The sequence below is a fragment of the Lepidothrix coronata genome, unplaced genomic scaffold, assembly GCF_001604755.1.
Source record: "Lepidothrix coronata isolate B3197 unplaced genomic scaffold, Lepidothrix_coronata-1.0 Scaffold31, whole genome shotgun sequence".
Taxonomy (NCBI): Eukaryota; Metazoa; Chordata; class Aves; order Passeriformes; family Pipridae; genus Lepidothrix; species Lepidothrix coronata.
Window position 1 is genome coordinate 5,312,647 of NW_016690211.1, and position 18,524 is coordinate 5,331,170.

At 39.9% G+C, this 18,524-nt stretch overlaps 1 protein-coding gene across 1 annotated transcript in view; it reads right to left on the reverse strand.

Annotated features, from left to right (window-relative positions):
• Nucleotides 1-1,160: 1,160 nt before the first annotated feature.
• Nucleotides 1,161-18,524, reverse strand: part of LOC108495561 (chondroitin sulfate proteoglycan 4-like) — a 39,797-nt gene continuing 22,433 nt past the window's right edge. Inside the window, 6 exon segments of the mRNA XM_017811377.1 lie at nt 1,161-5,572; nt 6,827-7,986; nt 7,988-8,217; nt 8,716-8,899; nt 13,100-13,272; nt 17,274-17,405. Of these exon segments, the coding sequence (XP_017666866.1) occupies nt 4,909-5,572; nt 6,827-7,986; nt 7,988-8,217; nt 8,716-8,899; nt 13,100-13,272; nt 17,274-17,405 (2,543 nt within the window). The 3' untranslated portion in view covers nt 1,161-4,908.

Consider the following 18,524-nt stretch of genomic DNA (forward strand, 5'->3'; position numbering starts at 1 on the left):
CAAACTAATGCCCCTCTCACTGTGATGCTATGCAAATATTTTGCAGCTGAAATCTCAGCCTATAAATAACTCCATGTCTGGCAGTGCCTACCAGCATGTATAAAGCGTTCCCACAAATATAACCAAGCAGCAAGACTAGAAATGAGGAAACAATCACATAAAGCTAGCACTTCACCACACAGAATCTCCGTACAAACAGATGTGAAAATACAGATTTCCCCAGTTGCAATGAAAGAACATTTTGTTCTGGGATTACATATGCAAGCTCTAGCAGGAATTATTTAGCTGAAACAGGTGAAGATAAATTAATACAGTTTCCATTGAATATGCCAGGACAATTATTTTCAGCCCATTTAAAAATATTCACAGAATGTACTTCAACATAGCATCACAAGGACTGACTGAAAAAAACAGTGCAGGCAGGATGGAAGCCTATAGCTAAGGACACTTAAGTACATTCACTCTGGATTTGGCCTTGTAATAGGGAGTAATAGGATACTGCAGGGAAAGTTGTAGCTGGCCCTTACTAATATTTTAATAAAAGGAAAACCATAAGAGGCTTATGACCATTTCTGTCCTATTTTATCTTCTTCCCAAACCAACATTTTCTGAGCTGTAGGAGGGGAACTAGACTCACTACTGCTGAGACAGACTTCTGCGCTCAGGATGCTGAGTCATGGTGCAGGGAAATCTGCTCCCACAGGCCACCAGCATTTCTGATGCATCAAGAGAAAGTTCCTTACCTCAAGTTACAGGAACAACTACGAAGCACCTGAGTTCTGATTAAGAAAAAAAAATCAGGTTGAACAATGCATTTGGTGTGAGCCTGGAGTAAGTGCATACTTTTGATCAAGTGAAAAATCAAAGACTAAACACCACTGATGTATTAACAGTTAAGAATGCAATATTTTAAAATCTTCTAATCATGTGCAGCTAAATAACAGAAAATCTTCCTGAAATTAGCCCAGTGCAGTCCTGTTTGAGCAAGTTCAAATCAATGCATTTATTCTCATGTTACTTTCATTCAAGCGCTGGACATGGCCACGTTAGATGCACAATGAGAGGTCTCTCCTTTTCTAGCCATACACATTGTGTTGCACTAGGCACAGCAAAACAGCCATCCCAGCATATGTGCAATTTAAAAAATAAACATCATAAAACTCAAAAGAATGCTGTTACTGGCACAGGGATCCTGTTCTGTCTCTTCACTGTTGTGACACAGCATTGCACAGGTCTTTAAAGAAAGCATAAAAACTTAACTGTGTAGATTATAAACAAAACAGTTTATTGATTTAATATATGTTTTCAAGGGACTTCCATGTTGCAGTTTAGAACTCCATTTGGTAAAAAAGGGAATCTTTCACAAACCTCATCTTCACTAAATAAAACATGTAACTTCAAGGCCAAGTGAAACAACCAAAATATTCAAACCAGATCCTGACCGTTAACTATGTAGGTTCCTAGAATCACAAAAGAATCCATAAGCACAAAATGCGGGGGTTTTTTGAGTTTTCTAGATTGACAGTAATTTAGGAAACCCAGTATGTGATTCATCCTAGCCAGATTGTACCATCTCAAAGCTGGACTTCTAGCTAAGCCAGGACTGACTTCTCTCATCTATATAAAACATCTATGCGTGAACAACGTAGACTGTCCTCTGGCAAAGATTACTCTGTACCATCCACAGAGAAAGTTTACATTATTGTAATCAGATTTTTTCCTGTTTTTTTTTTTTAAATAGGGATTCAGGGTGGGATATAAAAGCAAAATTCATATGTAGTAATCAGCTACAATATTACCTCTGCATTTTGCATTAAACCAAGTAATTACTGACACAATAAGCTCACATCCATACAGTTTTCATTAAAACATTGCATAATATGGTAGCCATTTTGGCACAGCTGCCTCACAGTAGCAACAGTTGAGGGAGAAAACTGAATGCTTGCACACTACTCTGATGAATTAGGTGTTTAGGCTGATTTTAACAATTAAAAACAAACAAAAAACAAAATCGGAAAAAACCCTCAATGTTTTAAAAATTGAGCCAAATGCTCAAGATTCAATCCCGTAATTCCTGATCTACTTGAAATGAACATCTGTTGTCAGCCAAAGCCTGACAGTGAGTAAGACTGGAAACAGTGAGTAAGACTTCATCCCCTTATGCTAAAGCCAAAAGAGCCTGCACAAATTCTATCACCTTTTCTGAGGTTTTCATATAGGATTCCTTGCTCAGAGCATGCAAGTGCTCAAACTCAGGAATGCCCAGTTGTGGAGTTCTAACTGCATTGCGGGTTCTTTGACTTTGACACTATTATGTCATGGTCTCACTTTTACATTGCCAGCAATATGGAAGCCCCACGCTCCATCTCTACTACGCATCCCGATTTGGGCACACCTGTCCTTACACCAATATCTTTATTAAAATCTCATGAAGCATGCATTTCACTTTCATATTTTTGTTCAGCCTGTCACAAGTCAGCAGTGTGCATTTTGTCACCAGACTCCAGGAGCTTTTGGCATTGTCCAAACTGTACCAAACTGTAGGCACACCACTTGATCTCCTGGTCAGAATTGGAGCATGAGACCTCTTGCTGTTAACAGGACAGTCTCAGTGGTAGAGCAATGTGAGGCAGGCTTCATTAGGTGTCAGGAAAGCGTCAGGATTACAATTATTTACTCCTCCTTGGAGTGTGGCCTTGGAGAAGGTGTAAAGGGATCAGGTTGCTGCTACTGTCCAGAAGGCATTGGAGACAGCCTGCAGCTGACAGCTGGGATCTGGAGGAAGCTGCTGTCTGCTTGGTATTACTAGAAGAGGTCTCAGGAAATGGCAAAAGACATACAGCTGTACCTCCGCAAAGGATGCTGGGTTGCCTCTGTGATGGCTGACAACACCACCTCAAAACAGTGCCAGAGATTTTCTTGGAAAAGGAGAAAAGTCCACAATGCAGATCTACAGTGGTCCATAAGAGACACGTGAACATCCCGAGCCTTTTACACTGATCAGTTACTTGAATTCACATGCTGCCATCAGGGAAAATATGGTAATGACAGACAAAAACCCTTGGTGTTCAAATACATTTTAGTTTGAGCATATAAAGGGTTCATATCTTTAGTCTCTGGTGCCCTAACAACTTGACCAGCTGAAGAGATGGCTTGCATATTTTCTGGTGATGAGCTACTCTTCTTGAAGTGGGCTCTGAAAAATGTATTGCTTAAAAATGCACCCCGATCATGGCTGAACATGGCAGAGGTGGTAAAAATGAGAGGGGCTATCCCCAGTGCTCCTGTGTTTAGTTATCAGAACACAGCAGTACGGAGTTTAAGTCTGGCCCTCCTTGTAGGTAAAAATTTCCCATAATTGAAATATATAAATTACAGAAACATACCTAATCGTTAACAATAAAAAATCATCCAAAACAAAGCAGCATGAAATGAATAGCACCAAGGCTCTTGAGATCCATAAATCCATTGTATAAAAGTGAAAATGACAGTACATAGGCCTAAATAAAAAAGGTATTCCAGTGTTAACTGAGCGAGTGCAGTCCTGAGAGTGCTGAGAACAGTGTTTTTACAAAGAAGCTATCTGGAAGCTGTAACAATATAGAGGTAGAAAATAGATGAAGATTTGAGTGGTAGTAAGAAACTGGTTATGATCACACCACCATTCCCTTGAGTTTATTCAGTTCATTCTTTGAAGTCAACAGGAATTTTGTCATTTGTCCTCTGTGGAAGAAAAACTGGACCTTAACTGGAGGCTGCATATCACTGTAGAGCTTGGATTTCCAAAAATGCTAGAATATTCCCTTTGAACAGAAACTATTGCACATTTTATCACCAGAGCAAAGTTAGTAAGTAGGTAATACTCTGTTTGTAGCGTGTAAGGCATATGTGTTCAGTGTTCTGGGAGATGAAGGGTAAATTGTGAAACTTCAAAATAGGATACATTCTACCTCACAGGATTGTTTCTATCAGTAGCTCCATGACACATGACAATATGCAGCACAGGACTTAATTCTACTGTCATCTGCTTGAATACACAAACTCCAGAGAAAGTTAGGTTTGCTTCACTGAAAGCAGAATTAACCCCTTTGTCAGGAGTAGGAAATTTTGATATGCACATCCAGACATAACCTAAGCCTGAAGATAATTCAGCAGACAGGCTGGCTGGCAGATACACAGTTTTTGGCATGTGGATTACGGGTCACAGATATATTTTGCCAGCCTGCAGACACTAAAGGCTAGAGTTCAGTATCAAATAAGGAAAAAGAAACCAAAAGAACAAACAACATCTCACAGCATTTTACTAGAATCCTTATTCAGTACTGTACTATTGTTGCTGAGTTGAATTCTGGATTTCCAGTTCAGTGACCTGGATGAACACCCGTCAAAATAATCACAGCTTTGTTTCTTCAGTACTGGCCTCTGAACAGCCTTCAGGTCAAAATTATATTATTGAGATTAGCACCATGGCAATTACCTATTGGAATAGTTTAAAGTTCTTCGAATACAAGTCATGATTCAGGAAGGAATACAAGACCTTTATAAAAAATTACTTCTTCGAAAAAAAGTAATTCTATTAAAAATATATAATCCATGATAGAACATTCCATTTTACGTGTCATGGAAAATAAAAAATAGTGCATACATAGAATGCACTCAAAATACATGAGGCCAAATTCTGCACTGAATTAAGTGAGAACTTTGCTGATGTACTAGCTGGAAATCTTATTTTATGGCCACTGTAATCACTAAGATTTTTATTATTATTATTATTTCACAGATATTTAGATTTCATCTAGTGCATCATTTGACCTATAATAAATGAGTGCATAAAGAACAAATTATATGTCAACAACATATATTCTCTGTTCCATACTACATCAATTAGCATGACCAAAACTGGAGTAACTACACCCAGTACTGACTGCGCTTCAAAGTTGGGTTTGTTTTCCGACAATATTGGATGACTTCAGGATCAAGATTTAAAATGCTGTTTTGCAGAGGCCTTTCTATAGTTGGAGAAACCACTGCAGGAAGCAGCTGCTCATGTCTTACTGCCACGAATGTTGATGCTGTACTTCTCTCAGCACCCTTCAGAAGAGGAGTCACTGTAACAGTAGGTACAGTCAAGCTCCATTCCAGACACCGACCGGGACTACTGAGGATTGCATCTGCTTGACTTTTGACAAGTGATTTCGTCTTCTCTTTCTTCTGGCACATTAACAAAATGCACACAAAAGTAACAGCAACAATGAGTAGCACAGACACCAGGACCAGAGGGATAATGATGTACCAAGCATTGCTGCTTTCACCCACTTGCTCTCTGGGACTCTTGGCATTAACCTGGCTTGTAGTCTTTATCTCCTCAGATACACTTGTTCTCATTGCCAGATTTAGCAATGGGCCTTTCTCATGTAGATATCCCCAGTGATTCTGCCCTGGCCACTTAGTTGATTCAGGCTTCTGTGGTGCTACTGCAGGCTCTTCCTCCTGTGAGGAAGCTGGTGCCTCATACTTTGAGGTAGTATGAACCTTTAAAGTAGTCATGCTGGTTACGAAAGGCACTTCTGTCATTGTCATGGTTTGAGATAGCCCCAAAATCCAATCCCCTAGTCTAAGCCCCTTCCCACATCTCAACCTAATGTGAGATGGGTTTTTTCCAGACAAAACACACCAGACTCAGAATGGAGGAAAGGGAATATATTACAATGACTGTACAATAAATACCAAATCACATTATACACACGATCACAATATCTCTACCATGACATATGTATTTACAATGGACCAGATCTCTTCTCCCCTCCAAATAAAAGTCCAGGAGGGAAAGAAGGACAGATCCCTTCCAGTCTCTGAACAGCAGGAGCATCTTCCAAGGCAGCAGGTTTCTTCTTCTCATGTATGCAGCAGCTGTGGCTGGCTTTCTGCCAGCATCCACGAGGGAGGTATCCAAGCCTCTCTCGGCCCCATCGCCTCACAACTGAGGGGTCTTCCGTGGGCTTCGTCACCCCAGACAAGGTCGTTTCACCACGGTCATATCACGAAGACACAGGGGGGTCTTCGTGACGGTCTGGTATCTCCAGGAGATTCAAGCTCCTGCAGGGCCTCTGTGCCCTGTTCTCAGGCTGCCACCATGGCAGCAGTGCGAGGGGGAACCAAAGGCAACCCCCTCTGCATTCCTCTGGTCATCCCGGTCCAGCTCCGGGACCTCTTTGAGCTTCTTAGCTCCTCTCTCTCTCCGGTGCTGCATATCTAAAACTCTCTCCAAAATAGGAGTCCATGTCCCTCTTCTCTAAGAGGGGTCTCAAGGGAGTTTTGGGGTCTGGTATCAGTCTTACCCCAAACTCTGTAGCTCTGCTGCTCTCTCTCTCTCTCTCCCTTCCAGGAGTCCTTTCTGCGATGCTGCATGTCTCTGTTGCTTCTCCAGTTCAGGTCTTATCTGTCCTGGCTCTGTGCCACTGTTTCTCTGGTCAGTGCCGGCTGCTGCTCTGTGCCCATGGAGAAAAACATCTCCCGGCATACTACAGACACTTAGTCCAGTCTAACACTGTTCCAGGTCTTTGCAGTCCCCTCCCAGCCAGGGGCTGGGAGGCCCCAGAGGGCCCAAGGGGCTCAGAGCCCCTTCCTCGTGGCTCACAACATGGCCACCACTCCAACAACCACAACTAAACTACAACTCATCTCTTCCGGTGAGCTTGTGATATGTTTACATTTTTGCAGGAGCGCCCATTGGGCAAAACTTCAAAACTTCCAGGGGTTTCCACCCCTTGGGGTCTACCACTCTTCAGCCTCTGGGGGAAAAACCAAGGTCCAAACCACCACAGTCGTAAAACCCTGCACAAGTGGAGGACTGTGTGGCACAATGGAATACTGAAAACAGCCAACAGCAGGTTGCACAGCATCTGCCCTGAGTATAAATGTAAATGAGTCATTTAACAGATCAACGCCCGTCATATTTGTATCTATGTCTAGAAGCAAAACACCACCATCAATGTCAGCCTGGGTGAATGTCTGAATGTCTTCAAACACTGCATCACTCACAAACTTTTTCTTTACAATCTTTCCATGTGAGGGGGGCACTATCACTTCAAATCTAGGATTACTATTTGTCAAATTAGCTAGCTCAGATGCATCCAGGTCACTGCTTCCAAATTTATAAGCCACTCCATTTGAAATCTGCAGATCAGGTACAACTTGTACTAAAGGCTTCACTGTGATGTTCAGCACTTGTCCTGTTAAATTGCCTTCTGCAGTGAAAAGCATGAACTTCAGTACTTCTTCGGATGCAGTGAGATTTGACAGGTGGTAGGAGAGCCTTCCCGAGTACAAATCTGCCTGCTCAAATTTAGTAACCTGCTTATTTCCAATCATCAGGTGCCCGTATTTGAGTGGCTGAGTTATTTCATACATAATGTTAGTGCTTTTTCCATTTGTGACAGCTGAAAGCTGAACATTAGTAATAGTGACAGATGTCTGGCCCTGTGGAAGTACAACATTGGTAAGGTTGACTAGGACAAGAACAATTGGTATGACTTCAAGACTGAACAGTTTGTATAAAGGGCGATGTTTACCGTCAGTCACACTGAAACAAAACACCCCAGAAGATGAACTTCCATCCTGTACATACCAAATGTTACCACTGTCAACATCAGCTTGTGTGAAATCTTTTATAGAGACACTGAGATTGCTTTTCATTGCTAAATAACCATTATTGGGGTTGCTAACAATGGTATATTTGAGCTCAGCTGGGGCATTATCTAAGTCTTCAACTTTCAGGTTCTCCGACCCCAGCACTGACATATCTCCTTGCAGGACTTTCAAGTGCAGCCTTTTAGTCTTGAGTTCTGGAGATTGGTCATTCACTGGAAAAACAGTGATATTAAACATCTCCTCTAAAACTTCACTGTGGGGCTTTGTTGCAGACTCGCTCTTTAGGTTTAACCAAACAGCAAAAGCAAAACTGTCATTAAGCGATTCAGAATTATATTATTACATACACAATTCCAAATTTGTTCAGTATGTATTGGGAGAAATTAGGTTTTTCTTTGGTAACGTTTCTTTCTCCAACAACAATCATGCCATGTTGGGGGAAAGAAACAACCTGATACCAGACTTCATACATGGAGCACTGTATGTCAGGTAGTTTAATCAATAGATTTGAAGCATCTAAATTTGTTTTATTGATCAATACTCTGCCTCCTTCCTGGACTGTGGCACCTGGCAGAAAGGAAAAGAGAATCTTAGTAATTGGCAATTTTACAGTTGCAATACTTCAGAAATCAGATATCAAACACTGATGATGCTCAGAAAATTTTCTCCTTCATAGTATCCTTGATTTCTATATGTCATAACTAAAAATGTATTACCACTACTTTTAAAATACAGTCACACATAAGAGACAAGATTTTCTACTGATGCATATACTAAAATTAAAGAAATATCAGAGTGTCAAAACTTCTGAGTGTTTTCACCTACAATTACAGAAAATAGAGAATATTCTCTACAGCAGTAGGAATCATCAAACATAGGTAGTTAATCTCATTTCTAAAGATGTAGTGATGTGGCTTTCCAAGATACTATCTACATTACACTGTGTCAGAAGTATTCTGTTTATTGCTTACTGAAGAGAAAGGAGCCTTTGTTTTTCCTCAGTTCTTCCATGGAACCCTGACAGACCCAAAACAATTTGGAGCCCAAACAGTACAGCATTTTTACCTGTATTTGCTAGAAGACGACTATTCCGATCATCTCTGGTAATTTCATATGAAATGACAATATGGAACACCTGGAGGTCCAGAGCTGATGGTGGAGAGGAGACAGTAAATGTAAAGAAATCTTCTGCACTCCGGCCAGCTAACTCAGCATGTAAGTGTTCGTACATGATCACACCTTCATCAACCTATTTTGGGTAAAGGAAAGTCACAGGTGTAAGAGGAAAATGACTTTAACCAGAGGACTGTTAAGGACAGAAAAAAAATATCTTGAGAACATTGTTCAAAGAGGTCTTTGTACCTTAGTCCATGCACAGCATATATGGAACTTAAAGAATTGTTTATGTTGGAAAAGACCTTTAAGATCAAGTCCAACCATTAACCCAGCACTGACAAGTCCACTACTAAACCATGTCCCCAAGTGCCAAATCTACACATCTTTTAAAATCTCCAAGTTGGTGATTCAATCACTTCCCTGGCCTGGTTCAATGTTAGATCACCCTTCACATGAAGAAAGATTTCCTAATATTCCAGCTAAATGTGCCCTGGCACAACCTGAGGGCATTTCCTCTCATCCTATAGAGCTTGTTACTTAGGCAAAGAAGCCGATCCTCACCTGACTACAGCCTCCTTTCAGGTAGTTGTAGAGAGCAATAAGATTCCCCCTGACCCTCCTTTTCAGGTGCCCCCTGAGCCTCCTTTTCTCCAGATAAACACCCTCAGTTCCCTCAGGCACTCCTAGTAGGACTTGTGCTCCAGACTCTTCCCCAGCTCTGTTGCCCTTCTCTGGACACATTCCAGCACCTCAATGTCTTTCTTGTAGTGACTGGCTCAGAGCTGGACACAGGATTTGAGGTGTGGCCTTACCAGTGCCCAGTACAGGGGGACTGTCACTGCCCTGGTCCTGCTGGCCGTACTATTGCTGATCCAAGCCAGGATGCCATTGGCCTTGGCCACCTGGGCACACTGCTGGCTCATGTTCAGCTGCTGTTGACCAGCATCCCCAGGTCTTTTTCCACTGGGCAGCCACTCTGCCCCAACCTGAGGTTGTGCTGCCTGAGGTTGTTGTGACCCAAGGTCTTGACTTGGCACTTGGCCTTACTGAACCTCATACCATTGGCCTTGTCCCACTGATCCAGCCTGTACATAACTTACGCTGAGATTATCTTGCACTTCTCTTTTTCTTAAAATGGACTCTGTGTTGCCAGATTAGCTTACCTGCAAGTAGGCAAAATGTTACTGGGCATGAATGCTCAGTAAGAGCCTTATGTGAAGAGCAGAGATATATAACACTGAGAAACCTATTTCAAACTAGCAATGGTAACAGTGATCATAAGCTCAGCTGGACTGTATCTTTAGTGAATCAGAGTATCATATGTCTAAGGTTTTTCTTTACAAGGACACTAGCAGGTCTGGACTCATTGTCCTGAAAAAGCATATGAAAGACTGAAGGATTGAAAAGGACTTTGATGCAGGTATTTCCTGGGAACAGCCAAAGATACTTGGTAAGAGACTAAGAAAACCAGAAGGGAGTGTAACGACAGTTGAAATATAATGTCAAGTATCAGCAAAGAGCTGATGAAATTACTTAGTGGGAAATTTATACATCACAGCAAGAAGGGGATTCCTAAGAAACAGGAAGAAACCTGTTTTGTCCTACATGTGCCTGCACTGACCTTGCAGATCATCATACTCAAGAGAATCCTATCAGTCCACTGAGTAATCAAGACACAGAAGTAAATATTCAGAAAAACAAATGCACACACAACATAAAAACATTTATCTCTCTAAAACCCAAAGCGAAAGGCAGTATTTTCAGACTATTTCTCATCAACAGGAACTATACATGAATTTCAAGATCAATACCATAATACACTGGAACTGCAACAGAATTCCTAATAACAGCAAGATTAGAACACTCTAGTAGATTCAGCATCTGGTCTGCTTGCTAATTTATTCACTAGCCTGGAGAGAAGACAGTCATACCTATTAAATCCTTGGTAAATTCCAGGCAACTGCTAACCTGGCCTGCATGTGTTAGTTTGTAATTGCCACAGAGATCCCTGTCTGAGATGGCTCCGGTTCTGAGTTTACTATTGTAACACGCTCCTCACAGCCTGCAAAGTCTGACGGGACTCATTAGCACACGTTTCTATCACATAGGCTTGAAAGGTGTGAAAAAGGAAAACAAAAAGCTCCCTGCTGCTATCACAGATGAAGCATTTTAGCAGTTTAGAGACTGAGGTGTGAATACAGAGTTCTAATACTGAAATTATTGCAACAGCCCCCTTTTAGATCACTAGGGAAACTGAGCTTTCAAGGTCGGGTTTCTCAGCAGCCTCGAAACCATCCTGCTTTTTCTCTAAAAAAGTCAGACTGATGTGATAAAATCCTATATGCACATCTTCAGGTTTGTGCCTTCCCTATACTAATTTTATTTTTAATGGCTATTACAGGAAAAAAAATTATATCAAAAGGATACATTGATTCATGGTAACTTTCCAAAACCTCTAGGACTTCAAGTTGGGAGAGACAAAAAAAGCAAATATCATGCTGAAAAACTATTGTGTTATTCAAGAGTGTTTAATGCGCAAATCATTTTCTTATATTCCCAAACAACAACTGTTCAAGAAAAAATGCCTTGAAAGGCAATAGTGATTTCAATCCTTTTTTTTCCCCCTCTGGCAACAAAGCAATAAACGACAGGGCACAGGAAGAGTTCAGCACCACAGCAAAACATAGTACTTTTATGAAGTGAAATCTGAAGTTCCTCAACACAGAATGAAGAGTATGAAAACCCAAAGTACTAATCTAATGCAAAATATTTTCAGTTCCAATCAGATTTACAAGCTCTTATTACTAAACAGAAACTGAATGTCTTAGTCTCCATTACATGGAGAATGTACAATGTTTGTAACATCAATGTAATTTTTTTACTGGTATTTTAACTCCATGTGCTACAACACACTAGACTGAAAATTTATTTAGATACCTTTTCTCTCCCTCATACCTCATTCTCTACCAGCATCAATAGCAAGCAATAGGTTTGGATACCTTAATTCTACCTGTAAGCAGTCACTTAGCTCTACTTGTTTGAAATTAAAATGGCCAATAGAAATATCTCCAAGAGACAAGAAAAGCATACATATTATTATAGCTCAAATCCTTACACAATTTACAGAGTTCAAAGGAAATTTAGCTATACATTAGTAAAAACTAAAGCTACAGAGAAATAACTGGTATGTTCTGACATGGCACTGTCTAATAAACATACATAAAAATCATATCCATAGGCATAAAGAGTGAAACTCCAAAACCTTAACTGAAAGATTTTCTGTCGAACATGCTTAACTTTTTCATTTAATGCTCATAAAAAATCATACCTTTTGGGATCAGAAGGGAGCAGCATCATCATATAGTTCATCTCTTTAGTAACTTAAGACAAAACTCAGCATCTATTGTAACAAGACCAATAACATCATGGGATTAGTACGTGGTTTTATGAGAACCGTTCTGTGTTCATTTTGCTTTATAAAGTCCAAGTGGAGATTCATTCCATCACAGTCCTCGGTCAGGCTGTTTGAAAGTTTGATGATAACTAATAAAAATGTCAACCTTTTTTCCAGGTTTTACCTATCAAGTTTCAATTTCTGGCCAACAGATTTTCTCATTTCTTCACACATTGAATCAAACAGCCAGATTTAAAATCTGTAAACATAGGTTTTTCCATGAGCAAAGTCAGAAGATTGACCCCCTTTTGTCTCCCTCACTTTGATTTTCTGAGAATAACTTAATGCAGAGGACATAGTCATATTCAGATTCTGCACACAGACATAAGTAATTTCTGTTGCAGAAGAACGTTTCTATCAAGTTACATAAGCTGCCATGTTTTAGTCATTCAGTATGAGAATCTATATTACAGGTAAGATACTTTAAACACTTAGTATCACAGCCAATCAAGTCAATAAAAGTCCTCTTGGGGACACCCATGACTGTGTACAGATAAATGAATATGATACTTTCAGAGTATAGACTTTTCATAGAGCAAAAGGTTGCCTCTTCTGCCAGAAACTAAAGGCTTCCAACCTCTGCCTGCTGGTTAATGGCACCAGAACAGCTTTTCTTGACAAATACTATTACAAGCAAAACAGTGGGAATTGCCAAGACCCTGCTAGTATCCAAGCAGAGAGGAACAAAGGCTGCCCTTGCATTCATTACTAGATGCCAGATATTTAGTGACATAGCAAATCTGGATGGTTGCACTGATGGATCACATATGCCTGATTACTTAACAGATATAAATGGAATCAGACAAAGAATAAGCAACTGAGTTGCCCTTTGAAGTAACAATATACCCCTTAATTAGTTATTACAGAGTAAATGCTTACCATAGACTGTGTAAAACTGAGAATTTTCTGAGTGGTATCATCAGAATTTACTCTGATCAGCCTTCCAAGTTTTGGGAAAGTTACAATCATAAAAGTTATACTTCTGTTTCCTGCACTGATCACATCATTGGTTACAGCTTTAAGATCATGTTGTGAAATAGGTTTCCTGGAACCTAAAAAAGTGTCAATTATAGGAAACACATATTTACAAGAGCAATTCTACAAACGGTTAAGTTTTGTATGCACAACTCACACTCTCACCCCGGTATTCTACTTAGCCTTTTAATAATGTTTTATAAGATCAGCAGGCTTACTCTTTTTCTAGTTTCCTTCTAGTTGCAACTCTTTTTTCAATTGAAAAGGCCATTAGTAGTATCTTTGTCTTACAAATGTAAAAAATGCAGTACTTTTCAGCACATGTAATCGCTAAACATTAGCTTCTGCAAAAACAACCCTAAGTAAGGAATAGAGCATGTATAAGAAGCTCTGTTCCTACATGACATGTCTAGAACTGAATTCATACTCCAGTGTTTTGGGTATTCCCAGTTGCTAGGGACAGGATGATTTGGCAGGAAGAAGCCTCAACACAGTAAAGTTTTCAGTGAACACATAAACCAAAGCCAATTACTAACAGAAACATGAAGCACGCTTTATCAATATGAAATATTATTTTCATTAAATGAAATTAAAACATCAATACTGAATTAAACAAATTAGGAAGAACATCATATAACAGAAATGACAGCCTGAACTGAAATAATGTATTATTTATTAAGAGGTAAAAAAATCCTTTTGATACATAGCACTGCACTAACCTAACTAAAGTTACTAAATTCTGGCTTAAAAATGAAAAAGATTATTACGAGCTTTCTGGCATTTAGTCAAACCAAGACAATTTTTGATATAGGTGTGACGAAACCACACTTAGTAATTTCCTGAAAGAAAAAAATAAGTTTTATTTGGCTTTTTTTGAAGTACTTTCAAGGTATACAGCCAGCGCACTAAAAGTCACATTCAGTGATAATTTTGGAGGAGCAATAGATTCCAATAACCCTATTCTCCCTATATCCCCACTTCTGCCTCAGTTTTCACATTTTCTTTTTTCTTAAGCAACAAGCTTTTGCAGATTTCAATACATAATTTCAGATACTAGCAGTATATATCCTTGAAGTCTGAATTATCAATCCACCTTCAATAAACCATAATGTTTATACAGGAATAACACAAAATAACATATATATGCTACAATATTCAGAGGAAAGGGGATGCTTTGCAAGCCATTAGTAACATCAGGTTTACCTGCAGCTGTGCCATGGTTCAAATCACAACTACTTCGAAGGAGAGTTGTTATAACAAAATAAGATCTTCTGGCTCTGTCTGTTTTCCCATTTTTACCTTCCCATATCTCTCTGTGTCCATACTGTTTTGAAAACTGAAACTGTCCCTCAGGTCTAGAAAAATTCTCCCACACTGTATCTAATTCAAGAAAGCTTCCTTATCTTTCTCTCTCTTCTTTTCCCTTTTTTTTATGACAGTCAGGGAGGGAAGCATGACCTTGTGAATACAGCAGATATGGTCAGAAATTTACAACTTAGAGCAGCAGTTAATCAGACCACATAAATCTGAAAATGCAGTTGTTTATCAGTAACCTGCTACTTATGTAAATCAGGCCTCATTGCCTTAACAGTGTAGGACAGAGTAACTCTAAAACATGGTCACTCTGTAGTGATGAAAGTTACCGCTTCAGTTTTTCATAATCATACCAGGTTATCACACCACAACCACCACAGTGCAGGGCCAAGCATGTCTGTCACAAAACCCTGTTCCTTCCTCATAGACCTGACCTCACTTCACTGCTCAGCACAGGCTGAAATATAGCCTAGGGCAACAGACAACAAAGTCTATCATGCTCTTCTGTAAAATAGGATCCTCCCCCTTTAACCTTTAACCTTCTCCTTTACCCACTCCTGTCCTGAGAGATAAGAACCTTCTCCAGCACCCACAGTAGTTCTCCTCTAGTCTTCACCCACCCAACAAACTGGGTGAAGGAAAGTGAAGTGAGAACACTGCCTGTGTGTTCCCAAATACAGAAGCAGAGAGGTCACAAAGACAACCCAAACCAAAGGAACAGAGAGGAGGAAGACACACAATAAGGACAGGTGATGCCAAGTAGAGCCAAACTTATCCATACAACTAGAGTGCAACAGCATAAGGTTGGTACATAATAATTTTGTTACACATTTTTACATTTAAGATTTGGAAAATGCTTTGGCATGAGCATTCTGCCTATCACTGGTAGAGAGTTATGAATCATCTCATCTATGGACTGATTAGACAGCTCTGCTTCCAAATAACTAAAAGTCAGGCTGCCCCTCCTTTTCAGAGAGAAACTCGGCTCATTCCTTCTTTGAGCAATTGCTTCCCTGAAGAGAGCAAATCCCCACATTGCAGATATCCAGGATACATGTGAAAAAACTCATGTATCTCACAGACAATTTGCTGGCACACTGATAAAACAAGCTCCTGTTAAACAGAAAAAAATCAATAAATTATGTAAACAAATCTGGTATACCCAACACAACAAAAGACAGCAGTACATGCTCTTATAAAATTGCAGAACAATACACTTGAGAGAATAGTTTACACCCAGTCAAGAAGACATGGTAAATTCCTCACAATTAATTCAATTTTTACCACCCCAGAGAGAAGGATTCTCAAGTTGCCTCGAAATTAACTTTCATTCTGCAGTGCTATAAAATATAACAGGACACTGGCTGTTGTTTTAATTTATATTAACCATTTGGCACCAGCACTGTTTTATTAGTCATTTCATGACAGCCAAGTACAGCTGAAACCCACACAGCTCCAGAGTGTCCTTTAAAAATATCATAAAGAGAACAGGTGAAAAAGCTAGTAAAACTTTTTAACACCTAAAAGGAATTTTGCTCACCCAAAGTAAGTGAAAATTCAGGAAAAACTGTAATCTTAGATTAATACAATGTGCAGTGCTGAAAGAAATACTGTATTTTGCAAAGTGAAGAACTGATTGACAGTCTAGAGACTTTGCATTCTGTGGAAGTATCTGCCATGCTTCTCTTACAATTATCATTGTCTTAAGATAGAACTTCTGTAAATCCTTGTGCCCAAGGCAACCTTACATACCAATATTGCATGGTAATAAGCTTTGTAAGTGGATTTATGTGAATCCCATTTATATTGACTGAATTAGAAGATCACGCTGCTACAATCTCATTTTTGTTGCCTGTGTTTAAGTGGCTTTCATGGCAAACCTTTGTTTATGTAAGCTTATAACTGGGAAGTTTAAGAAGATAAAGTGCTCCTCTTCTGTATCCAATTAATAAATCAAGGTACAGATTAATACCTCTAGAACACTGCCAATTCTACATCTCTCTCTGACTCTACAGACTGTATTCAGAGAAAAGAAAAAGGTAGCACAGACAAAAGTGTGATGCAAGACATTGCTCAGAGAAAACTAACCTATTACTCCTTTAATCCTGCAATTAATGTTAGATTACTACCTCAGTCAGGGACTACTCTTGCCAATGTCAAGGAGCAAATGGCTCTGGTGAGACCCTCTTACATCAATTCCTGCAGTAGTATGACTTCATTTAAAAAACACTTAGCTGCTGATACAACTAGTTACAAATGCACCAATATGAACCAAAGTTTTCAGTCCTTCTGATTCATCAGTGAGTCTCTCCATAACCCATCTTAAACAATAAAAAAGTGAATTAGCAATCTGCAGAGTTTACATGTGCTATTCAGAATCTGACAGACACGAGCTCCATTCTGCTTTTACCAATCAGTATCACAACCATCTAGGACACTTCTAAATATCTGAATATAATAGAGAGCCTTTTAACAAATCTGAATGGGGAATATTCAGAGCTTAGGAAGACAGTACTATTGTCACACTGTGCTTATATATTTCACTGTCAGTTTCTATTGACTCCAAGCATATCAAAAAGTTAGACTACAAAGCAAAAAAGCAATATGTTGTTTGAGAAAACATAACCCTTCTTTTCAAAATCATACAGACAGATGTTCTCAGGTACAGTTTTCCATAGTTTAGTCAGTTAGGTATCTGACAAATAACTCTATATTATGCAATATTTTCAACTGGATAAAATCATCGTAATCTTAAAAAACAGACCTGGAAAGACTCCAAGTCCTTTGTTGTCTTCAAGGCTAATGACCAGTGTGTATGCTGTGATGCTAAAAATCTGTTGAGGTGCAAAGTTCAAACCATCTGTCACCTGAAAGTTGAAGCCTCCATACATTGCTCCTGTAGAAAAGAAAATCATAAATTTATTCTTGTCTTACTCTGTCACACAAAACACAAGCATACTTTTGGACACCTTTTGCTCTTGGCTACAATGAAATATTATTCAGGAATATATTTGGTGCAGGTAGCTCAGTGTGCAGCTGCAGTGCCAGCTACAGATTGAGCTCTGGATGGCAGGATCCCCAGGCAAGAGGGCCCCAGGCAAGAGGCCACAAACTGCCCACCCTTTGCACAACAAAGGGCACATGGACCTGTGGCCCAGCTGGACACAGAGAAACAAGAGGAGCCAAGAACCCCAGACTTCCTTTGTGCTTAGACTGCGAGGGTATAAAAGCCCAGGGGTCCTTGTTCAGGGTCCCACCTCAGAGGCTCCCAGCTTGAGCTGTTATTCTGTTATTGCACCATGACTAAATTATATTAAAGAACGGGTGCCTAAGACTCTGCTATGGGAAACCTGGGATTGAACTGGTAAGGAAACCTAATCTGACTGTGTGAGCGGTGTGTGTAGGGTGAGCAGTGTGTGTAGGGAGTCAGGCAGTGACCTGTTGGGTCACTGCAACCGCCCACTGTGAAAGGGCCTTGGTCTCCTGTGGTATAACTGTGACTGCCTGAGTGACTCCTGAATGGAGCAGACTGGAAAGTTTCCTTAACAATATATATCCAAAGTCATCGTGACAGCAACTTTTGATCAGAACCTTTGTATCTTAATTAGAATTAAATAAATTGATTATGCAGTTAACACCCAAGGAAGAACTACTGGCTGCTGTTCACAGTGCAGGCCAACATCCCTTAGATGTAAATCACGAAGAGCGGGCCCTTCGTCTCTTTCTTTACTGACCCAGTGGAGCTGAAACCAACTTAAACTTGGGGAAACAATGACTTCTAGATTTCCAACTTCTTTTATAGCTTAGGACGGTCCAAAGCACTTAAGCAGTCACATTTTGCCAAAGAAGGAACTGGAGGGGAAAGTAACTAGAATGTTCTTTCCTTTTGTTTTACGTTTAAAGGTCTGTATCAACCCTCGGGTTGTTTCCTTTGCCCCTTTGCTGCACTTCAGCTTTGCTGAAGTGTGTATGTTGTCACAGCTTAAAATATTTCAGAGGTTATGTGTACTCATAA